Below are 25815 nucleotides of genomic sequence, written 5' to 3'. Positions count from 1 at the left end.
TTTTTTTTAGCTTTTTTTCATGTTGTTACTCGTCTATACAGTGATACCCAACCTAAGGTTGAAGGTCCGTCATAGGGTCACACCATAAATGTGAGGTGTCATGAGATGATTAATGGCTCAAAAGGATGAATGTTTTCAGACCAAATTAGTATTATGTTTTATGATGACTTGGTGTTTTACTGTATAACATACATTGAACATTTTCTCTATGCGGTTTACAATTTCCATAAACCATTACGTCATATGACAGCTCAGTGTTTTGGATGTGTCACTTTTTGTCCCAACGATCTGCTTGTTGTTCGAATGCTATTGTGGAAAAAATTAAGAATTTAGAACATGACTACAGTTAATTTTTTATATGGGTGCCAATTGAAATTCGTCTTGTCCGGTATGATATGTCTTAGATATTAAACTAATACCAGACATTAGTAAAATCCATCAAATTAGGGGGGAGGGGGGGGGGGGGGGGGGGTTGCATATTTTTGGCTAAAGATAATGAGGGTCTTATCCATCCACTTAATAATATAAAAGAATGAACTTTTTTTTTTTTAAATAAACAGAAACTGCAAATATTGAATTGGTTGAATTGCTAGCAACTCAAAAATCTTAATAATGCAAAGTTAAGCCTTAAACCAGTGTTAACGACACAACCGAGATCAAAATACTTAATTATTACAAGCTGCATTTACATGCACTGTACTGTAGTAGTTTTTTTTTTCACCAGACATCGGGGACCACGTGACATCTTAGTGTTTATCATATTGGATGTGTCACTATTTGTACCAATATTCTGCCGTTGGTGCTGTTTTACAAATTTAATGAAATCCCAACCTGATCATTTGGTTTCTACCAAAACATTTTGATGCTTAATCCATAGAGAATACGAAAATACTGCAGACTTTGTAGGAAAATACATGACCTTTTTAATACATTACCATCTATGGAGTAGATTGCATACAATTTCAAAAGTTAATTATTTACATGATCACATCTTTGGTCGATGAAATTCTGACAGTTCTGTCGTGGATGATATGTTCTCATTCTTTGCACTAACCATTGCTGAATATCTGTCAGCCACTGTGCTTTGTAATAACCTGTGGGTCTCAAGGTCTCAAGGCTCTTGTAGGCTTCCATTTCCTGACTTGTGTGTGGTGATGGGTTGACCACAACATAATGATGCAATGCAGAGAAGTCAAAGTCTGATCACAAGGCACAATGTCACTAATATATGGCAGGAGGGAAAAGTTGTGGGTAATTAATCCCAAGTTGTGTGCGTTTGTCCACATGTCTCTGCCCAATTTCATCATCCAAACTATTGTGTACACCTTCAGGCGGTTTCTTTGGTCCTCCTCCTCCTCCTCCTCCTCCTCCTCCTCGTCCTATCCCTCCTGCTCGTGAGCCAGTGATCCATGCTTGGTTACTTGCCGTGAGACCAGAGAGAGGTGGTGGAGATGCCGACCGTCACTTCATAATTCATCAACTCGACTTTGCTCCTGCTTTTGGTGCTCCACCTGCTTTTCCCTTCCTTCCTCCGTTTGCTCCTGCTTTTGCTGCTCCTCTTGCTGCTCCTTTCTTTCCTCCTTTTGCTCCTGGTTTCGCTGCTCCTCTAGTCTTTCCTCATTTTGCAGCTGCTGCTCCTGCTCCTCCTGTTTGGCTTTTTGCTGCTCCTCCTGTTGTTCCTCATTTTGCTGCTCCTGACGCTGCCGCTCCTGCTCCTCCTGTCATTCTTCCTGTTCCTCCTTTCGCTGCTCCTGATGCTGCTCCTCCTCCTCCTGTGGGTGTCCCTTTTGCAGGTCATGATGCTAATGTTCTTGCCACACCTCCTGTTCCTGAGGAGCCAGAAGTTCCTACATCCCCTGACCTCAGCTTGTCCACGAAGAGGAGCAGAGAGGAGAGCGATGAGGAGGAGTCAGTAGTGAAGAGGCTGAGGTGGTGTAACGACAGCGACTCAGACTAACAAGATTGATAATCCATCCTAGGTAAAACACAAGTTTGACACCACAACATCTGGCTAGGTGACTCATTTGAATTCTGACTGGTCTACACATCTGTCAGGACCATGATTCACTAAGTAGCCTTTGCATCTGACAGGGCAGGTACCTTTCACTTAACACCATCTTCTTCATCACAGCATTGGAGACTCTGAGCAGATGTTCTTCACTGTGGACAAAAAAGTAAGTATGAGGTTCTGACTTAGACTAGGATAGTATATATACAAACACACAGAAACTCATCAGGTAAACCAGCGATTGTGTCTTACATCTGCTTACTGCTACACATTGTATAGTTTTGTGATGTGTAGAATAAGTTTATCCTACTAATCATTGTTTGTTCTCTTCTATTACTGCATCACTAGAGCTGCTGCTGTCAACTGTGGACAAAAAAGGTGAATTTCTGGCTTTTAAACAAGTGACTTTAATCATGATGAACAATAATATATATTAATAATAAAATGTATTATTGTTCATGATGAACAATAATATATATTAATGTTATGTATGGCGTTGCGTAACCGTACTTTTTGTTCAACAGGTCAAGAAGAATTTGGCTTAGCATTACTTGTTGTTGTCTTTTTTCACCTGAGCTGCTGCTGCTACAAACAGGTGAGCACCTGACTCATAAAGAAAGTAGGTTATCTGATAATTCATTCATTCACTGTTATTCATTTTTAACTTTACAGACTCTGTGTTGCTTTTAAGAACAACAACATTTATTGTCATTGAGCATATATAAAGATATTCCCAAGTACATGTTACATTAAAATGTTTTCTCTGCATTCAACCCCTCCCCCAGTAGGGGGGCAGTGGGCAGCCACAGGGCGGCTGGGAGACTGGGATTTGATCACGCAACTTCTGCATCCCATCCTGCCGCTCTACCCATTTAGCTACCAGGCCGCCACTTTTCCACAGTGACAAAGAAGAAAATCCACTAATTAGCCAATCCAAGATGAGCGGAGCACAAGATGGAGAGCAGAGGTTACCTGCATTTCAGCCACTCGGCAAGTGAAAATTCAGAATGTCGTGAAACACACTCATTTGCTTTGTTGTGGACAGTCAGATGAGAATATTGATCAAGCTCACAGTATCCAGTACAGTATATATGTAGGTGAAACCAACTACACATGTACCAAGAGAAATATTATTTTCCTGGCTCTGTTAGACGTCTTTGTGGCAGCAGTTTTAAAGTGAGTGAAAGGTTTTTATCACTCAATGCTAAAGTGATCTTGTGATAGGACCTTTTTTGCTTCTTTGTGTTTTGTTTAAATGCTCCAGTGTGCTGTAAACAAAACCCCGTTTCCCAGAGTCTATCATGTCTATAGTGTTCAATCAAGGAGAGTTTCTCCTATGAGGACACTTGTCTCCCGCTGTGTGTTACATGTGTTTAACGCAACTCCAGACAATGTCCAGAGCTGATTTCTCCCTGTTAGGAGACACTGAAAGTAGACTAAGGGAAGGATCCTTTTTTCATAACTTGTTGTTGATATTACAAGGCAGGACTCTTCCTGGTTGCCCTGAGAGGAAGCCCCCTGAACACACCCAAGCACCTTTGACATCAACACTTTCTGCACTCTTCTGTTTTGATGTTGGATTTAATAAAACTCTAAAATGATTCGGATTTCAGTGAGATTCTTCACTCTTGCTCATGTTGAGTTCACATCAAAAGCTTTAATGTGAAGCTTTCGGAAGAGGGAGACCAGTTCAAAGCCGAAAAAGCAAAGACCCTACTTAGAGCTTCATTATCCAAAACAGATTTTTGATCCAAACAGATCGCAGCCTACACAAAATCTACTATATTTTACATGATTTATAGTACAAGTCAACACGTTTATAAAATTAGATGTGAACAGTTCTCTTACACAGGAGACTTTACTAATTTAATATTACAACTTTGCAACTGAGAAGTATGTTGTAACACGAACTCAAATAATACGAACTCAGTGACATGCTACAATCCTAAACATTTGGTAGGTGGGTGTGCCCACAGTGATCCAAAGTGAAATCTCTCAAACATTGGAGTTATGGTAAATGTTCTGCACTTATATAGTGCTTTTCTACCTATTGGCACTCAAAGTGATTTACACTGCTTCTTATTCATCCATTCACACTCACAATCTCACACACCGATGGGGGAGCTGCTATGCAGCTGGCCAACACTCACGGGGAGCAACTAAGTTGGGCTTCAGTGTCTTGCTCAAGGACACTTCGACATGTGACTGCAGGAGCCAACAACTGTGAGATTGGTGGACAACCGCTCTACCTTCCTGTGCCACAGTTGCCCCCAGTTAGTACAGGCTCAGCTTTTGACTGACTTAACACATCTTATCCAGATGTTCTAGAGCCATTTTTAGGTCAGTTATTTCACTATTACACTACTGTGCTGCTTATGTACAACTATGAGAACTAACTTTTTACTACAGCTTGAACACACGAAGGGGCTTCTATTATCACTCACTACTTTACCTACTGCAGGAATGTCTGTTCACACAATGTGTACTTTGTTAACTTATGATTCTGGTCCTATAATGTGATTTCAGTACAGACATTGTTCTCTATTTTTCCAAATAAAGACAAGGTTTACTTCAGAAATGAAGGAAAACAAAGCATCATGCAGTGGAATGAGGTGAAAATGGTTTCTCAGTGTCAGTTCCTGAGCAATAATATCTGGCCTCAAACACAGGAGGGCGCTGCTGCTCTTTAGTTCACACGGATGTGACCTGCTCAGCTGACTGGTTTAAATCCAATTTGTAACATTTCATACAATAATATTGAGGATTAAAGTCAAATGTCGTTTCTTAACAGGTTCTAGTTAAATATTCTGTATGATAACTACAGGTTCATATACTTGTATTGTATATGTATTAGCAGGTATTAATTCAAAATCCATCATAACTTCCACTGGAAACTGGAAGATTTTCTCATCAGGCTGTTCTGTCAACTTTAAGGTGACTCCACTCACTTCTTTCTCTGTTAGTCTGTCCTGGATCTGGAAACACAAATGGTCCATGCTTTCAAACATTCACCCAACCTCTCACGACAAACTAATCATTGCATCATTACATTCACTAAAATACTATAAAACATTTAAGGATCAACGACAGATTGTTCTGTCGAGTTGGTTGTGTTGTGTTCAGATCTCATGATTTTTACGGCGGATTCCTCCTGCAACCCGCCCATTTTATTTGGGCTCGGGACCAGGAACGGCATCAAGGTAGCCCTTGGTAGCTGGGCAGGGCTACACTTGGTAGGGTGGGATTTGAACCCATGGCCTTCTGCATCCCGATGCTATAAGACTGACTCACCAGGCCCCCTTTAACTTCAAACAAGTTTACCCAAATTAAAAAATATTGTGTTGTACAAATATAAATGCAGTTAAAATAGTTTTCACTGGAACTGGAACAACAGTTTTTAAGGCAAAACTTGGCCTCGTTAAAGTTATAGGTATAATTTGCCTCAGTTTAGGTCAATAGGTCACTCATTAGGTCACCAGAGAATTACACTGAAGAGGAGGAAGCAGCTAATGTCGGTGTGTCATGATCCAAGTCTAGAATGACAAATGGGGGAAAGGTTTGGCATCAAAATAGTCCATAATAATTCAGTCAGAAACAAAAGGTCCTTTGTTTACATGGACTTCGTGGGCTGGTGCCAGCAGCACCACCTTCAAATCAATGCAGTGAAAAGCAATGAGTTGGTGAAGTTCTGCAGGTGCACACAGTCTCCCCCATCACGGGTGAACACACAGCTGGCTCTTGGCATGGGCCACATAGTTGGACAACGCTGCTCCAAGCCCTCTACAAAAAAAAAGAAAAAACTAATAAAATAAAATAAAAATTACAGCCCCTTTCCTCGTGCTCTGTCTTGAAAGTCAATGAAAACAGAAATCAAATAAACAAGAATTGTGCTATAATAATGTCCCTAAGTGGAATTCATTTCTTGTTCATTTGGATTTGGTTTTTCTATTTTATTCCATTATTTGCTGTTAATGATTTGTGATACTGTTATGTTGCTTGCATTGTAACATTGTCGATGTCCCCATTGTGGGATAGATAAAGGGTTATCTTTAAAATCTGTCCCTCTGCTGTTAGCACTTATGTATTCATGTTGCACACAGCAATCTATCTCCTTTTTTCATCCTTTCGGCTTATCCTGTTTATTCAGTGTCGCCACAGCGGATCATTTGTCCACATGTGGATTTGGCCCGATTTTTACGCCGGATGCTCTTCCTGACGCAACCCTCCCTAATTTATAACGGGCCTGGGACCGGCACTGCACAGCTGGGGCGGGGAATGGGCTGTTGGGTGTTCGGTGCCTTCGGGTCGGGAACCTAGGCGGCCACTCTACCAACCGACCAGAGGAAAACACAAGCAAAAGTGATTCAGCAGCAAGCAGCAGTTATCTACCGCGAAACGGGCGGGGAGGCGGCCCTCGTTGCTAAAGCAACAGAACCCGGAAGTTGTTGTATCCATGGTGACAAAGTAAGGTGACGCTAAAGCGCTTCGCTAGTTCGATTTAATTTGGAAGGTTCCGATGTCTAGAAAAGCTTTGAAAGTGGTCGTTGAAGTAAAGTTCAGAGCGGTAAGATTTGGAATATTTGTCTGTGTAACAACTGTATTATTGGCTCTACGGAAATTACATTTTTTAGCAACGGACTTCTAATGTTACCTTAACCCTTAAGTTTTGTTCTACATATCGGTAAAACCCTAGATTTTATCTAATGGCGTCGATAGATAGTACGTTGAATTAACTAGATTTTAGCTTTTAAACTTACCATTAAAAGGCTTAGTCAGCTAATAGTGTCAATGCATGGGGGGATTATTAGAAAAGGGGCCCCTGCCTATTAAAACAGTAATTCTGGAGTAGGTTGGTGGCGATTTTACATTTGTCTTTGGACTCTTTTCATGATTTGCATCAGTTTTTAAAGTTGAATGTGACCTTGGAGTTGTTTTGCAGCTTTTTGTGTTTATGTAACTCTTTGTAGCCAATATGTGTCTTTTATATGAACTCTTTTAAACAAGAATATGAACAGTAATTCAAGTTACTCTGGTCCCTGGCCCATCCATGTGTGTATTAACTAAATTGTTTAGAATTGTTTTTAAATTGGCTCCATGTTTATTCAGAAGTTTGGGTATTTGTTCAGAAGGTTGTCCATGACATTAGGACATGTGTTAGGACCAATACTTTTTACTTTATATATGTCTCCTTTAGGCAACATAATTAGAAAACACTCCATAAATTTCCACTGCTATGCTGATGATACCCAGCTATATTTATCTATGGAACCAGATGAAAACAATCAGTTAATAAAACTTCAAGCCTACAAGACGTAAAGGCCTGGATGTACCACAATTTTTTACTTCTAAACTCAAAAACTGAAGTCATAGTATTTGGGCCCAAAAATCTCAGAGACATGATGTCCAACCATATTATTACTCTAGATGGCATAAGTCTGGCCTCCAGTACTACGGCAAGGAACCTTGGAGTTATTTTTGACCAGGATTTGTCCTTTACCTCACATATAAAACACAACAACTATAACTTAATTATAGTTATGCAGCCATAGGCTTAGACTGCTGGGGGACCCACCCCCCAAATGCACTGAGCTCATTCCTCCTCTTGACCCTCTCCCCTCTCCTCTCACCCCACAATTGTCACCACTGTATGGCATTAACTTTGTGTGTTCTTTCTCCAGTAGTTGTTTTTGTCCTCGTCTCCCTCTCTCTGTCCCTTTCTGCAGATGTCCCCGGCTTTGGAGCTGTGTATTTTCCAGCAAGTAGCTACTGGTCCTACCAACCTCTTTTTGTCTTTTTGTTTTGTTGTTGCTTTTGTTGCTCTTTTTTTTTTTCTCTCTTCACTTTCCACTCACCCCAGTCGGTCAAGGCAGATGTCCGTCCACCCTGAGCCTGGTTCTGCTGGAGGTTTCTTCCGTTAAAGGGAGTTTTTCCTCTCCACTGTTGCCTAGTGCTTGTTCAAGGGGGAATTGTTGGGTTCTATCTATACATCTTTATAATCTTGACTTTATTCTGTAAAGTGCCCTGAGATGACTTTGTTGTGAATTGGCGCTATATAAATAAAGTTGAATTGAATTGAATTACCACGATGCCTGACTTTAGGAAAACCTTTACTCTATGGCTTCAATATGTCTATTTAGTGATATACACTTTATGCAATAAATCCCCTCCAATGGTACCTGGAAAAGCCACATCATACATATCCAATATGCTGTTTCCATGTAGAAGTGATATTTAACTTTTGAAGGAGACAGCATCATAAAGAGTGCCGAATGCCTTATTACAGTGCTGAGACATTTTAAAAGTCAAAATAATATTTAATGCACAATTAGCTTGCATGTTCAGAAGTAGTAAAAAAAAAATATTTGTGCAACAGTTTGCATAAATTAATAATACATTTTTATTGAAGGTAGCTAATTACTTCCTGATGAACTTTTTGTAATAGCTAGGTATGCATTAAATATTATGTTGATTTTAAAAAACAAAATGCACTTGACTGTGTGTTTGGTGTATGTGTGTGTGTATGTGCGCGCAACTACATACTAAAATTTTAAAACACAAACGTCTTATGTATGAAGTATATGTGAAATAAAAATTCCAAACTCTAGCATGGTTAAGGGGCGACTGTGGCGCAGGAAGGTAGAGCAGTTGTCCCCCAATCTCACAGTTGTTGGTTTGATCCCCAGCTCCCCCGGTCACATGTTGAAGTGTCCTTGAGCAAGACACTGAACCCCAACTTAGTTGCTCCCGGTGAGTGTTGGCCAGCTGCATAGCAGCTCCCCCATCAGTGTGTGAGTATGAATAAGAAGCAGTGTAAAGCACTTTTAGTGCCAATAGGTAGAAAAGTGCTATATAAGTGCAGAACATTTACCACTTAAAGAGGAAACTAGAAGCAGGAAAAACGGTGGCTTTAACACAGCTTTAAATAACTTCTATCACCCTCTACTGGCAGTAGAAAAGTTCTGAGTCCACAATTCGAATGATAATCATCTACAATTAAGCTAATATTTGTTTCTCTTTTGATCTCAGGTTTCTTGTCCAGGTGTTCATCTGTCAGCCAAGGATGATATCTACCTCAGCATGTACTTCATGGACCAGTATCGTCACTCCGAACACCTCCCTGCTGTGTTCCCTCTGCTGTTTTATGAGAAGATGACATTTGAAAAGGCAGGTCTATACTTTTCTATTTGCTGAAAGGTCTGGCTAATCTAAATGAGAAAGTAGCTGATCTACAATCCACGCTATACTTATTCCCCATAAAGTCCGACCACAAGTACAGTGAGTATGAACAGTACTACATTTTTGAAATAAGAAGCTACCTCAATATAGTTCCCATTTGCTTCCCTTTAGATTTTCACTCATGCAGTTGACCCTGGAGACATCACTGTCATGCTTGAGTGTAAGTTTTGTTTAAGCAGACTCCTTTCTTTCAGGTATTGTATTAAATTGACATGGTTATAGTATCATATTTCATTACTCTATCATAGATCATACAGACAGTACTTTAACATTTCCCGATTTCCTCAGACTTGTGGCCACAGTGACTCATGTTTCACATTCTTTAATGTATATAGTAAAGCTCTTTAGAGTTAATCCAATCACATACTTACACACTGATGACAACAGCTGCCACAGCAAAGTGCTGGGGATCAGTATCATAACTACACACTCTGAGGGTCCGATTTAAAAATGGAATCTCCCAGTATGCTTTGTTTAAGAGTTAAGAGTTAAGAGTTAAAGTCAATGTCTGTAGATCATGGTGGTTTCTTCTCACAGCAATGAAAACAATGTGAGCCATTAGCAAGTTTGTTGTTGAATTCAGTCCCTTCCCCTGTATATTTAAACCTTTCAGTTACTGGGAACAAGTTAATTTGTTTTGTTTTTAATCAGTTTAAAGATTTAGCTCTTCAGACAGACTAAGAAAATTAATCACTGTAATGTAAAAATATACAAACCCAAATCAAAAACAAGTTGGGATGATGAGTAAAAGCTAAATAAAAAGTGCAATGGTTTGTAAATCTCATCAACCTATATTGTGTTCACTATAGAACATATACATATCTCATATATATATTTACATTTAGTCATTTAACAGACGCTTTTATCCAAAGCGACTTACAAATGCGGTACAAGGCAGCAAAAGTCTAAGTCAAGGAGAAAACATCAAAGTTTTGATGCAAGATGCAAGTGCGAGAAAGAGCAGAAAGGATTTTTTATTTTTAATTTTTTTTTAAAGAGATTTAATTGCATAGGAAGATGCGGAAGAGTTCTGTTTTCAGCAATTTTTTGAATATTGGGAGAGAGTCAGCTGAGCGTGCAGAGTTTGGTAGCTCGTTCCACCATTGTGGGATCATTGCGCTAAAAAGTTTTGCTTGGTGTCTTCTGTGCGGTGCTGGGACCACCAGACGTCGTTTTTTGTTTTTTTTTATTAGCTCATTTTGAATTTGATGGCATCTCAAAAAAGTTGGAACAGGGGCAACAAAAGGCTGGAAAAGTGACTGCTGCAAATAAAAAAAACTAATGGAGGAGCATTTGACAACTAATTAAGGTTAATTGGCAACAGCTCAGTAACATGACTGGGTATAAAATGAGCCTTTCAGAAAAATGTTCCTCAACGTAAACTTGGGAAGGCTTTAACCCTTACATGTATAGGTGGGTCAAAAATTACCCGGTGAGGTTGTTTTCTTGCAATATCTTTGTAAGGAAGAGTTTATAGTCCAGCTACATCTCAGAAAACATGTTATTATTTTTTATCTTTTTATTTTTTATTATGCCACTTAAAATTTTAACCCAACTATTTATACATTTTACGAAATTGTCGTTTTTGTATTACTACCCTAAACTCCAGTTTGCTTATCAGCCTCAACTGGGGGGACACCCTCAACCAACTGCTACACCGTATCTACGCAAACCTGGAAAAGCCTGAGAGGTTTGTAATGATGATGTTGACTTCTCCAGTGCTTTTAACACAATCCAGCCTGTCACGCTGGGTGAGCAATTAAAGAGCATGCTCGTTGAAACCCCCATGGTGGCCTGGACCTTGGACTTCCTCAAGGACCAATCACATCCATCAGTACGTCCACCTGCAGAACTGTGTGTCTGAAACTGTGACCTACAGCACAGGTGCTCCCCAGGGGACAGTTCTATCTTCCTCTTCATCCTGTGTACCTAAGACTAAAGGGACAACTCAGAGTCCTGCAACCTTCAGAAGTTTTCTGATGACTCTGCGGATGTAGGATGTATCCAGGGGGGGAGATATCAATATACCGATCAGTGGTGCAGTTTTGTTAGCTGGTATGAGGAGAGTCTCAATCAATGTCCAGGTCAGCATCAGCAAAACAAAGGAACTGGTGGTGGACTTCGGGTTGTCTGGGACTCCTGTCAATACTCTCTCTGTGTAGAGAGGGGGTGGAGATGGTTTTGGAGTACAAATACCTGGGTGTCCACCTAGACAATAAACAACTGTTCAGTAAATGCAGCATGACCCTACAGGAAAACACAGGGCAGGGTGTATTTTCTAAGGAGGCTAAGGTGCCTCAACAGCCGCAGCACCTTGCTGGACAAACTAATAATGAGGGATGGTTCTGTTCCTGGGGGGGGAGCTGGACCCTCTGCATGTTGTGGCTGAGAGGAGAATGTTGTCGAAACTCTTCTCAATCTTGGACAATCCCTCCCACCCACTCCACTGCATGCTGGCTGCACAGAGGAGCACTTTCTGCCAGAGTCACAGTCGTTCTCCACAGACCACCACAGGAGATTCTCACTCCCAGTGCCCAATAAACTTCTCAACGCATCCCCCTTCTGCAAAAAAGCAGGGGGACTGACACATCAATGGACAATTTATTATTTACTTTTTAACGTATTTTTATTTTAAGGTAAATTATCATTTACCTCATCTATATTATTTCGTGTTTAGTTGTACTTTAGTAGTTAGCATTGGTTTATTTGTCTATGTGGTTTCTCCTTGGTTTGGTTGAGGCGCTTTTCCTTTTTGATCTATTTTTCTTGCAGAGAGCAGCTGAAACAAGGCAATGCCTTTTCCCTATGGGATCAATAAAGTTCTTTGAATCTTAAATCTTGAATCTTTCATACATGGGTCAAAAATGACCTGCATTCATTTCCTATGGAATTTCATGGGAAGCTCCAATTGTTTGACTGTCAGGAATATAGATTCTGTGGACCACACATACTATAACACACACTTTTTCTCACAGTGGTCATGAAGAGCAGACACACATTTCTGAGGTAAAAAAGTGAAGCTAATATTACTGTACTGTGTGTGTGTGTGTGTCTTTCATGACTAGTGTGTGAAGGAACATGCGTTTCTTATCATCTATCATCAAATTTGCCACAGCCAGAAATAGGTAGTTTGTCATAACTGCATACAGTGACGAGACAAGGAGGCAAGAAAAGAGAGTTACATCACACACACATTCTCTCCGAGGGCGTGAAACACTACTACTAATTACGTGGCAGTAGATCATTTAGCCCAGTTGTTAAGGCCGTCGTCCACAGACCACAGGGTCAGTGGTTCAATTCCCTCTTGGCTACGTATCGAAGTGTCCTTGGTCAAGACCCCAGTTGCTCCTGGTGGGTCAGGTGAGCACCTTGCATGGCAGCCACCCCCATCAGTGTGTGTGTGAAACGGCGAAGGAGAAGCAACATTATAAGGCGCTTTGGATAGAAAGTCATGTTGACATTGTTCTATTGCTGTTGTTTTCTTTTCAAATGCGAACATTTTTTTAAAAATTAATAAATTATTTCATATATAACATTATTCCTGTGTGGAAAACTATAATACAAAATAATACAAATGATTATTTTTAACCAAAATGACAAAAGTGGCATAAAAACACATTGATTCTAACACGGGTGACTCCATAGTCATTCCATCATCTACAGTATATATCATCAAAACGTCCAGAGAATCGGGAATCTCTGTGTGCAAGGGACAAGGCCAAAGGTCAAAACTGGATGCACATGATCATGAGGCCCTCAGGCAGCACTTCATGGGCTCAGGAACACTTCCAGAAATTACTGTCTGTGAACACAGTTTGCTGGACAATCCACAAATGTAAGTTAAAGCTGGACCTGCAAATAAGAAGCCATATGTGAACATGATTCAGAAATGCCGCCTTGTTCCCTGGCACAAATGGTGGTACCTGCATCTGTGATGGTCACGGGGTGGATTACACATCTGGAAAGGCACCATCAATGCTGAAAAGTACATACTGTCACAGTACCCCATCCTCCACCTCCTTGTCTCGCCCCTTTCCGTTGTTTCTCTGTGTGCATGTGTGTGTTTGTGCGTGTTTTGCCAGACCTAAAACGGTAGCGGTGGTTACACTTGAACCCAGTCCCCTACCTTCAGTACAGCTGCTTAGACACCGGTCTTCACTACAAGTCACCAGATTGTCTCAGTAAACCTTATGGTAGCAGAGAACTCTCGCCTTTGAACTTGAGCTTTTTCTTACCCGTTTGTCTTCGCGGTGCAGAACTTCCGGCCACACTGCACCACTCCACTCATTTCCCCCGCCTCCTTGTCTCCTTGGCTCTCTCCTCAGGCAGCAGCCCGTCTTTCCCCCAACTACCACTCCCCCTTCCTCGGGGGACTCCAGGCTGTGACCCCTTACTCCTGTTTCTACCTGTGCAGTGCTTCTCAATAAAGAGTCTATTATAACCGCTCAGTTTTTGTCTCTCACTTTGGCTCCACTAAAGGACCACACTACACACTGGTAGTGTAATAGAAGCCTCTTACCCTGTATAGTGTACACTCATAACTCTCTAACCTCTTCTGCCACAGGTCTCTCACCCTTCATGTGTTCTCTAGGTTGTCAGCCTTGCCGTCCCATCTGTCCAAATGCACATCCATCTCTGCCGTAGACAGTGGATGGAGACCCAAGTCTGTCACACTACTTGTTCAGAACAGCAGACGGGAATAAGCGGCTAGCTGACCAACTGAGAGCCCCGGCCCCATCTACAAACCAGGTCAGACCTTTCTACCAAAAATATTCCTCTACATGTCCAGAGTCCAGAAAAGTAGCCATTGAGAAGATAATTAACTAGTCCACAGTACAACTCAAGCTCCCCAGAAGTATGAGAGTGCATCACGTGTTCCATGTGTCTCAACTCAAACCAGTCTCCCCCAGTCCTCTGTGCCTTCCAGCCAACCCACCCACCTCCCGCCTGGATCACGGTGAACCGAATCATTTGCCACGGGGCTGGGGCCTCCATTACCTGTTCGACTAGGAAGGCTACAGTCTGGAGGAATGTTCCCGTGTGCTTCAGGTGTTAGTCGTGGACCCCGACCTCATCATAGACTTCTACCTTGGCCATCCTCCACTTCCTCGTCTCCCCCCTTTACCCTGTTTGTTTGTGCGTGTGTTGGCATACCTGGAGCGGCAGTCACACCTGAACCCATTCACCTACTTTGATGACAGCAGCTTATGTAACGGTTTCCTGCACCCCACAAGTCACTGGATCGTTTCTCCAGCCACTCACCTGCCTTTCTCCCCGTGATCATTCCCCCACTCAACTGCTCCCCTCACTCCTGTTCCTACCCTTGGAGTGCCCCTCAATAAACCTATATTACCACCTCAACCACTTTATGTTTATGTTTTTATCTCTTACTTTGGTTCAACTAAAAGAAAATCACACTACACAAGACATAGAGCAACATATAGTCCCATCCAGACAATGTCTCTCACAGAAGAGGCCTTGCATATTTCAGCAAGAAAATGCTAAACCACATGCTGCAGCCATCACAACAGCATGGCTTAGCAGGAGAAGAGTCCGGGTGCTGAACTGGGCTGGCTGCAATCCAGACCTTTCACCAACAGAAAATATTTGGTGAATCATAAAACATAAAATCCAGCAACAAAGACCCAGGACTGATGAGCAGCTAGAGTCCTGTATCAAGCAAGAATGTGACAACATCCCTCTCCTAAAACTCTAGAAACTGGTCTCCTCACTTTCCAGATGAAGAGGGGAGGCTACACAATGGTAAACCCTGTTTCAACTGTTATGAGATGTGTTGCTGCCATCAAATTCAAAATGACGATAATCTTTTCTATGAAATGGTAAAATGTCAACATCTGATATGTTGTTTATGTTCTATTCTAAGTAAAATATGGATTTAATATGGATTTTTTACACAGTCACAACTTTTTTTGAATTGGGGTTTTATTAACAAGTTTAAACAACTAGCTAAATTGTTCAATAAACTAACCTAATCCTAATCTAACTCTAGCGAACTCAGGCAAAAGCTAACAAGTGATATGTAATCAACATATTATTTAGTCTTGTTAGAATAATTACTTTCACTCTTTGACTTGAGGGAAATGTTTAAAGAAGCTCTTTCATTCATATTTTTAAGTGTGACAAGTGATATATTTTACAGTGCAGAGATCCATATAGTATATTAAAATCAATAATCAAGGTCTTCATTCAAACAAACAAAGCTTATATGTGGAAAAACAGTGGTTAATACTGTTCGGTCAGATAGAGATGCAGTGGATTAATATACACTACAAAATTGTTAGACTTCAAAAATGGGGCTTATAGATCATAATTGATGTTAGAGGTGTAGAAAGAAGATTTTTTTATGAAGGCTTTTTTTGGCAGTGGTTGCAGAAAGCACTTATTCATATTCTTTGTATGGTGCATTTGCCATTGTAGCCTCAAATACTCTCTTCTTTGTAAGATTTTACTGTAGATTTCTTACAGACTAATGTTTTTACTAATGTTCTTCTTAGATGAGACAGCCAGAATCGAATTGGTGCAGATGATCCCTCCCCGTAAGACTTTTTCATATTCCTACTGTGTATTCTCAACATGTATTGGTTTTCTTCGTTTACTTCACAGCTTGTGAACTAATGTAAAAAATGGAATGCAGAAAGCCATATATACGGCGGTGCATTGTATTCACCAAACAAAAAGAATTAGAGGCCGTTTCTCTAAATGACCAGATAGTTCAGCTTCTCGTAATTACGAGATAAGGTCTCTAAATTGTTTTTCTTTGGCGAATGCAATGCCCCATCATAGCCAGAAGTGGTGTGTTTGTGTTTGCAGTTGGGGACACTCTAGCCTGCTTTGAGGAGGACGCTCGACGGTTCCTATTCCCAGAGCCCAAACTGGTTCCTTCATTCTCTGGAGTGGACCAACAGGTTCTGATGACCCGAGCACCTCACTTTCCAGTAGGTCCAACTTATTGAACGTTACCCTAATTGTGGTACAAAGTGTTGCCCCTTTTTTAGCATCTGGTTTAAAGTGTTTATGCGTCTTTGTGGAGCTTTTTTACTTTACATTATTTTTTTAAATGTAAAGTATTGACACTACAATACTGTATGCAAATCCTGGAAATCAATTGAGCACGTGTGTGAGGCTCAAAACACTCCCCTTTATATTGTTGCCACGTTCCACCTAACTCTCAAACTACATTTTCATTGAATAAGCTGTCTCAGCTAATACAGGACTTGGAAGACCTAGCGATGTCCAGTAGCAGCTAATACATTTAAGCACTGGTCCCAGAGGACTAGTGAGTGGATCAGAAGCTGACTTTCTCTGATTGGCTGGAAATGGTTTTTTGGAATATTTCTTTACTGCTGATAGACTGTTGACAGAGCTTAGGTCACATTTAAAGATTTCACCTAGAACAATAGAAAATAAATTTACACTGTTGCTATGTGAACTCATCAAACTTCTACTGCTAATTACAGGATTAATCTTTTCTGAGTAGAATCTGCAGTTTCTAATCTACTGTAATGTGTTTGCAGTAAACACTTATCTAAAAAGCAGTTTCGTAATTATCACATTTTTTTTTTCTTAGTAGCAGAGTCATGACTGTCTGTGATCTGTGGTGTTTTTGTGGATATGGCACCAACATTTCTTCTTTTTTTCCATAGGGTATTGCTCCAATGCTGGAGTTTTCTACCAAAACAACCATCACTGAGTGCTCAGCTGATGCAGAGGTCAACATTTACCCCAATGTACCCATGGTAAAGATAATACATTTCTTAATACAGCAATTCAAAAAAAAAAAAAAAAAAAGTACAGAAAAATCAAGGAAAATGATAAGCCCCAATTTTAGTACATATTAGATTACATTTTGAAAAATTAGGTTCATTACAAGTAAGCCAAAAAAAAAAAACCCCAAATTAGCATTTCCTGTTTGAAGGTACCCACGTGTGTACAGGCAGTTGTCACTTTATAGCTGTGATACTTGAGTATTGAATGGGATGATTCTCAGGAAAGTTCTAAAAACATACAAAGCCTCTTTGTTTCCATCATTTCTAAGAGGACATATGACATATTTCTAGTATCAATCTGAGTCACACTTTATGAGAGTTTCTCAAATCTGTTGTAAAACGTATGTGTATCTATGTATATTGACTTATGACTCAGAGAAGGGCTGTGGTTTGAAATTTAAGTAAAACTACATTAGAGCTCAGTGTCACACCCACTGTTCCTGACACCAGCTGAAGTAATAGATTGTAAAATTGATACTGGAATAAATAGAAAGCCAATCCAATGACACAACATGTGGACAGGTACAGAACTGCAGTAATCAAGTAGAGAAATGCAAATTTCTTACACGATAGACAAAGATCTTATTCTAGTTATAGTTTAATGTTTGTTAAATTTGTACAAATTGCAACTGGTCAGTTCCCTTCACTACAGTCGGAAAACATATATATGCAGATATTTATCAACACATTCACTGTCTCCAGAGGCCAACGACAAGGAGAAACAGGAAGTGCTCCAGCAGACCCAGGACCCCCTCTCCTCAGAAGAAACAACCTCAAACCCTCGGAAGAAGAAGGGGTGGCAGGATGGACATGGACAGACGAAGCACTGCAAGGTCACTGTCAAAAATTCCCAGATCCCAGTCCTTGTCTCCACAGAGAGCTGTAAACACCCAACGTCTGGAACGGCTCAGCATGGACTATGCGGACCGGGACACAACCAGCACCACCCAGCCTGTAAGTGTACACATCCATCCAGTCATTATCTGTCACCTCTTATTCTATTTACTGTAGGTTCACAAGGGGGCTGGAACCTATCCCAGTTATTGGGCTAACAGTGGGGTACACCCTGGACAGGTCACCAGACATGTTAGGCTACTCAAAAAGGCTGTCAGTTGGACTATTGAAATATTCTAGGATTTTCTGCAACATTAGCTGTTTACGAGCAACCAGGAAGGATATAGATCTTAAAAAGCAGGTCCTGAGGCTCAATATGAAGACTACTAATAAAAATCACACAATATTAAGATAATAAGAATATCAAAGACTGAGGATATTAACTGTAAGACCACCTCTGCGTTTTTGATTGAAATTCCATATGTCACATAACAATTCAATGCAATAGCATGGAAAACATTCTCCTTACAATGGCATGGTTACAAGGCTCCTTGTTTCCTTATGGGCATTTAGCAGTACTCATAATCCTTAGCGTAATTTGTACAGTCGGCAACAGAGAGAGTCAATAGGAAGCAGTTACTCACTAAACCAGATTGGCAGGCAGAGTGGCCCGAACCGTGGACAGCAACGATGAACTCTGATGAAGGCTGGAAAGGTCACGGTGACAAAGCAGACAATCTGGGAGCTTGGTGAGGGAACTGAGGAGGTATATAAGCAGAGTAGTGTGATTAGGTGAAACTGATTACCGGTGATTAGTAAAGCGGAAAAAATGGTACGGGAGCCGGAAACAGGAAGTGGCTGCAAAATAAAAGTCATGAGGGAGGAAGTGAAGTTGGGGATCCTGACATCACAAGCTGTGTGACGGTGACATAGCTGAAAGGAACAAACATGTCTCCTTTTTTTTGTTCTATTGGTAAAAATTACATTTGCATTTTAGTTTCAAATTTTATTTATTTATTTTTGTTTTATTTTCCTTTGGGCTTATCCTGTGACTTCAGTGTCGCCACAGCGGATCATTGTCCGCATGTTGATTTGGCACAGTTTTTATGCCGGATCCCCTTCCTGACGCAACCCTCCCCAATTTCTACCGGGCTTGGACCAGCACTGCACAGCTGGGGAGGGGGCTGTTAGGGGCTCAGTGTCTTGCCCAGGGACACTTTGACATATATAGCCAGGGCCGGGGATTGAACCACTCACCCTGTGGTCCGTGGACGACAGAGCTAAAGATTTTATGCTAAATGCTAATTTTATTTTAAAAAATAAAATTTAAAAATATTGAAAAAAACAAAACAAAATAAAATTAGCATTTTACTTTCTCTACAAATAAAGAAAATGTATAAAATTAAAGTTGTAAAGTTAGAAAACTCACTTAGTGATGACATTTACAAAGTCATATCAATATTCACTTTTCTAAAGTGGGTAGCAGGGTGGTGGAGTGCTTAGCAAAGCCCCCTCGCAGCTGGAAGGTCCCCGGGTCGTATTCACACAGGGGCCGTGGCCTTTCTGTGTGGAGTTTGCGTGTTTTCCCTGTGCTCGCGTGAGTTTCCTCCAGTTTCCTCCCACAGACTAAAGACATGCATATTAAGTTAGTTTTTTAATCTCTAATATACCCAAAGGTGTGAATGTGAGTGTGGAAGGTCGTCTGTCTGTTTTGGTCCTGAGGTAAACTGAATACCTGTCCAGGGTGGACCCCACCTCTCACTAGATGGCAGCTGGGATGGACTCCAGCTCTCCGCGACCCCGAACAGGATAAGATGTTACAGATAATGGATGGGTGGACTTTTTAAACTAGCAATAACCACTGTAAGAAACTGGTCATACCAGACCAAGTAAGGCTGTAGCAAAAAGTGTATTGGATTTAGCAAGAGTGTATTTTAGTGCTTGTGATATCAACTTGACATCTTTCAGAGGAATAGTGCATTATTTCCTCTTTGACAAGTTACATTTCATTGCTTTTAGAGTTTAGAGATGCAGTTAAATTGTAGTGTCCAGAAGTGCTAGTGTCCTCTCAGCATATCACTGACAATTAAGATTAAGTATCATCCACAATTATTTAGTGAAATTCTATATTTTGTACTACTCTGAATTGCCGCAAACAATTATAATTCATCTTAACATTATTTCAAGAATGCTGTTATATTTGCTTCTATGTTCTGTCTCTTTGTCTCTAAATTATCCAGTCTTTGCTGTAGTAGTAGTTTGACCTGTGGGTGTGTTTACTGTGTCACCTTTCTTCTGTGTAGATGCTGGTTTCATGGCCTGGAGCCAGTCAATCTGCACTGTTTACCACCTCACCTTTGACCAGGTCTTCATCCACAGGTAGAGATCCTCATATAAATGTGCTTTGTTGACGCTAAACATGGTTTACAGGCTCACAAACCATAGTGAGTGCTTGTAAAAAGTACTATTAATGTTATACTGCTTTGTTGACATAAACCAGTTTACTACAACAAGCCGTTTCAGTAGTTTGATGATGAAAACCTACTGTTTTCCATTACCAATTGAAAAAAACTTACCTTTTTTTTTTTTTTTTTTACTGTTTTAGTGAAGTTCTCTCCAGCTGGCAGAACAAAATCTTTATCGAATGGTTTGGTAAGAACTATGTGTTTTTCATTCATGGACAGGAAGTAGTAGGTTTACCAGATCCTGTCCTAGTTTCAAAGATAAAGCCATCCAGCTCCTCTGGCTTTGTCAAATGTCCAACAACATAGCTAGGAACACGTCTAACATTAATAAAACATGTACGCTCCCTGACTCATTCGTTTCTGCTGTACACTGAAGGCATTGGGGTTAAAATCAAAAGCTGGATATGAGATACATTTTCACATTTTCAGCTAGTTGTGCTATTTACACTGTAAAACATAGCATCACATAAGTTTTTTTTATCAGATGACCTAAATTTTATCCCCGACAAAAATATTGAAAGTATTCACTTAATACTTTACTGTTAATTAAATTAAATAAAACACAATGTTTGGTTGTAAATCACTTGTTTGCAATAACTGGATCAAAGCTATGATTTATTGACATTGACGTTTCCTTCTTTGATATGCTTTTCCAGGCTTTTACTGCAGTAGCCTTCAGGTGTTAGTTTTGGGGCAGTTCTCTGTTTAATCTCTTCTTCTGCTGGTGAAATACTTCTTCAGTTTGTGATTATTTTGGTCAGTCTAAATTGTTTTCCCTTTGTTTTAGTCCCTTTAGTCCTGAGTAAGGAAGCTCCTCCCAATTAGTCTTGATGCATATCTCTGTAAATTTCCGAACAAAACACAGTATACATAATATTACAGTATATTATCAGTAAAGATCACAAGTCTGTTCCAAAAGTGGCCATGCAGCCCAATCCAGGACACTACCATCTCTCTGCTTCACATATGAGCTTGTATGGTTTAAATAATGTGCAGATCTTTTCATACCCCACACTTTGGCCCTTTAATCACTAAAACTTTGTTCCTAAACTTTTGTGGCTCATCTATGTACTGTACTGGAGATTCTAACCTGGCTTTCCGATTGTGGTGGTTTGTGGTACCTTGGTTGCTGATGTCATCATTGTTTTAGGGTTTTTTGGCACAGCTCTAGCAATGCTTCTGTCATCAGATGTTGTTGTTGCTTAGTACACTAAAGTTTTTTTTTATGTCTTTTTCAGGACATCCCAAATTAGTTTATTCGCTGATCCCAATGTTTGTATAATGTCAAAATGGCCTCCTATAGCTCTCAGGTCTCACTTCAGTTTACCCATTTAACCACAAATGGTCTTCACAAATAAAACCCAAAGCTAAAAACAAAAGTAGCCATTTACAGTTCTTAATTGTATAAACAGCTCATCTCCTCCTGGGTAGATAAAGACAGATACAATTTGGGTGATCTGATATGAAATATGCTATATTCTACTGTATCCTGTTTAATGTATCAAAGTGTAACTCATGAATAAGAACTGAAATTCTGAAAATCGTACTGTCTCATATGCATCTTCAACCTAAAGGTTTTAGTGTACAGCAAAAACAAATGAATTAGCTGTGCTTTACTTTTGGAAGGGAGTGTATTTGCATACACATTAACACTTTTTATTGGACTATTTCAGTTCTTGACAAATTTGCACAGGGCTCCTGTAGGCATCATTAGTTACAGGTGTGTTTGAGAACACTCAAAGATACGCACAACGAAGGGGTAGGAAGCTCTTTATCTATCAAGTAATGAGAGAGTTTATTGCTTTTATATGGACAATTTCATTATCAATAAAAATGCTTACTGTCAACAATAAAAACCATTGCTGAGGACAGAGTTTGGTTTTGGCCCTTGAACAGATGCAACGGCACCAAATCAATATTTTATTGTTGTTTAGTTCTATCTTTTTGTGTTTTTTACATTTCTCTTAGAGTCCACGTTTAAGAAATTACATCCTGCATGTAAAATAATGAGATTTTGTGTTCTAAGATGTATTTTTAAACTTCCAAACCTAAAGCTAAGCTAAGCACATTATATTCTGACTACAATTCTAGAGGAAACACACAGATATGACTGATATAATATTCTTTTCTTGTTTTTCGAAAAACAAGCAGATTGGATTTTCCAAACATGTTGATTTGTTCCTTTAAGGCACAAGCTTACGACCAAGTATTGAAACTTGTGACCTTCAAATTAATACAGAACCAAACGCTTCAGGAAAGCTAATTACAAGAACATCTAAATACTAAATGTTTCCTACCAAAGTATTACACTATATAGTTTTTTTTTGTAAAATGTCTAGGTGTGAAGTTTGGTCAGTTGAGGAACAACATTCAGTTTGTCAGATTTTACATCTATAGGTATCTATTTAAACATACCTCAAATTTGTATAAGAAACACCATAGACTACCTGTCTCTTGACTCACTTCTGCTTACATTGGTAGGATACAGAAATATTTGAAGCTGACTCCAGCTCTTCAGAAACAAATGATTCCCTGGACTATCATCAGGGCCTTGAACCCTCAGGGCTGTGGGGGTCTTATAGAGAACAAACCAGGCATAGCAGGTCAGTTTTTTGATGAGTTTACAACATTGAGGTTTGTGTCTTGCACTTGAAAAGATTACTGCGTTAAAATCCTTCTGCTTTTTGAACCCTAATCACTTAGTCTGATAATATTTACGCCATTAAGACCAATTGTAAAAAATGTTTTGTTTGGTGACTTTTCTATTGCTGCATTGGAAAACCTAACTATGAAGCGTTTTTTCTTGCTTTTGGCTTGCTGATTCCCCATTTCCTACTAGCCTGAAGGCATGACAGACCAACTGTACCTTTAAGTCACAACAGGGATATGTAGATGACACTACCGTTTCCTTTTCATAGAAATATTAAAGTGCTCTAAATGTCACTGAGTTGTACATTTTCCAACCATCCAGTTCTCACAGAGAATGGGAAGAAGTCCATGAGCGTGTTCGGGGACTCCTCACGACACCAAAAGCTGTATGCCGACTTGTTTACGTAAGTAGTCCCAAGCATTAGACTCGGCATTAGGAATCCCAACATGATTCAGTGTATTTCTAGTATTTAACTTGGTGCCATTGTGAAGGACACTTTGAGGTGTCACACAAGCCACATGTTTGAGAGCTACTATTCTCCACAGGCAGAATCATAGGATGACATATGCATAAGTAGTGGAGGCAGAAGCACTTAGGTGGACTATATAGTCACATGTACTGGACTTAAATCATGCGTGTTACTGTATATACACCCATCAGGCATAACATAATAACCACCTGTGCAATTTAAGACAATCCAATGAATTCAACTTTAACTTTCTACTTTTATTTTGAAGGTTATAATTTCTCAGGTTTAGGTTGAATCTGTCAGAATAGGGGATAATTCTACTCTCTGTTTACTATTGAGGTCAAAGTGGGTATTGGGGTCATACTGGAATACAAGAAGAGGTGGTTCTAATGCTTTGACCACCCTATTTTAAATGATGTAACTTGTCATCGATAGTTGTCATTTGTTTTTCTTTTTGTTTTTTGTTACCCTGTGATCCACGATTAATTTCTGTAAAAACCTGATCATAAAGGTGCAGCCCTTTATTTATATATTCATTTGCTGATACATAATGATTGTACAACATACATCTTAAATTAAAGAATCCCCTAAAAGTTTGGTGCGCCGGGTTTAATATTTTTTTGGGGGGTTACCCGATTGAAAAATCCAAAATTATTCCCTTATGAATTTATATATAAAAGGTGGATTTCTGTTAAAAAGAGAAACTTGAGAACTGCAGGATGCTGAATAAAATATGACAGCAAAGATGGTTTTTCTCTTGTGTCTTAGGGGGCCACAGCCTCTGAAGTAGACCAGGTATTAGCAAGAAGGTCCATCTCTCCAGGTCCACCATGATGTCCTTTACAGACTCTGGAAAGGTGAGGTAAACCTCCTTCATGTTTCCACACATAAAAGCTGCTTGGGTGGTGCTGGTCTGTGGTTAACATGAAATTTGCGACTGATGTGTGTACACTGTAAACCCTCGAATAAAATATGTGCCCAAAAATAATTCCTTGGCCCCCTGGCAGTTGTTAACTGGACTTTGAAACAAGCTGAAAACCAACTAACCCATCACTCCCCCTGTCTTGTTTTGCATCCCCTGTACTATGGACACCAGCTCTTTGCAAAGCACCACTATTTTTGTGTGTGATTTCAGACATCTTTTTCCTTCTCCTTAAGGAAAAGAGACGTTTGCCAATTAACTCTTCAGATGTCCTGATCTGCTGATGTGTGGACTGTATGCATGTTTGAAACAGAAAGGTATTTGATTGCAGTTGTTTGACATCCTGTACTTTATGTTCACACACCCTTGACTGAATTAATAAATGAACAAAATGGCGTAACCTTTGGTGTTATATATAATTTGGACCTGGGCAGTAGAAAGTGTTTGACATCAAAAGTCTCTATCCCATTAATTTATTAAGCTAAATTTGTCCTATCCTCATTTAAGACCGGAGTTGACTGCCATTGACTTACAGCTAACCATTCAACCTTAATGCCTGACCCTATCCATCCTAAAAATTCAAAGATATAAATACATAAATAAAGAAAGTCTTTGTATATGAGCAGATTTCTTTTATTAGCTTGCAGTTACACATAACGTTGTACAGTTTGATTCACATACTGTAGGTTGTCTGTGCAGAGAAGGGGTTAGTGGATGCCAACACAGTGTGCTTCTGAAATATAGAATACAATCTGTTTTGCAAGTCATCTCTAGTCAATATAGAAATACAAGCGCCTTCATTCATCCATTTAAAATGTTGCCGTTTGGACAATTTAGGAATGACTACAACTGAGACTCAGACTGAATCCAGCCGCAATGGATTCAAAAACTTCGGTCATCTTAGAAAGTTATGGGACGGCCTCTCAGCCTAAAAGCCAAATAAAGACACTTAGGCAAGATTTGCTAGCTCCATGGATGGAATCACATTAATCCTGACTTTACTGTGTGAACGCCATTTATTGAACATTAATATTATTCTGAAACTAGATAAAATGCGAGCTTTTAACCCTCAGTATAATCTTTCAAAACTTCTGCACTAAGCTTGGTTAAATGCAAAGTTGGAAGATGACAAATAACAATTGCTGCTGCTAAATTCATATTCTAGGTAGCTACTAACATTGCACTGTAGCGATCGAAGCTGCTAATTTTTCTATACCAACCTAGATACTAACACTGTTAACTTGATGAGCTACAAAAGCTGATTTCTCTGGGGTTTGTAGTGATTTTTCCCAAGCTGGGCCACTACTCTGACTCTGTTTCATGTCTTCCACAATCTGAGGAACAAACTGCCAATAAGAAGTTTGCAGATGTTTTGTAATAAATGGGGGGCTTGTGTTCAGACGGTTATTTAGAGCATATAAAAATCATACAGATGTGCTGATGA

The 25815-nt window shown here is 39.8% G+C and overlaps 1 protein-coding gene and 1 long non-coding RNA gene across 3 annotated transcripts; both read left to right on the top strand.

Annotated features, from left to right (window-relative positions):
- Positions 1-518: 518 nt before the first annotated feature.
- LOC137137730 (uncharacterized) lies at positions 519-3814 on the top strand. The gene is made up of 3 exons (XR_010915769.1): positions 519-2386; positions 2533-2603; positions 2794-3814. It is a non-coding gene; the product is annotated as an uncharacterized lncRNA (long non-coding RNA).
- Positions 3815-6309: 2495 nt separating this feature from the next.
- On the top strand, positions 6310-25140 carry spata6l (spermatogenesis associated 6-like). Of its 2 annotated transcripts, XM_067524971.1 has the most exons (12): positions 6310-6572; positions 9035-9404; positions 15760-15801; positions 16076-16200; positions 16909-17001; positions 17734-17985; positions 20169-20244; positions 20471-20517; positions 22812-22933; positions 23302-23383; positions 24218-24306; positions 24608-25140. In XM_067524971.1, the coding sequence occupies exons 2-11, from the start codon at positions 9395-9397 to the stop codon at positions 24281-24283; spliced, it is 915 nt and encodes a 304-aa protein (XP_067381072.1). In that variant the 5' UTR covers positions 6310-6572; positions 9035-9394; the 3' UTR covers positions 24284-24306; positions 24608-25140. The 2 variants fall into 2 exon arrangements, with proteins under 2 accessions (XP_067381072.1, XP_067381071.1); XM_067524970.1 differs by lacking the exon at positions 24608-25140 and having other exon boundaries at positions 24218-24539.
- The last annotated feature ends 675 nt before the right edge of the window (positions 25141-25815 follow it).

This window comes from Channa argus, chromosome 12 (assembly GCF_033026475.1).
Source record: "Channa argus isolate prfri chromosome 12, Channa argus male v1.0, whole genome shotgun sequence".
NCBI classification, from domain to species: Eukaryota; Metazoa; Chordata; class Actinopteri; order Anabantiformes; family Channidae; genus Channa; species Channa argus.
Note: the sequence above shows the minus strand (reverse complement) of the source record. Positions and strands in the feature narration are given on the sequence as shown.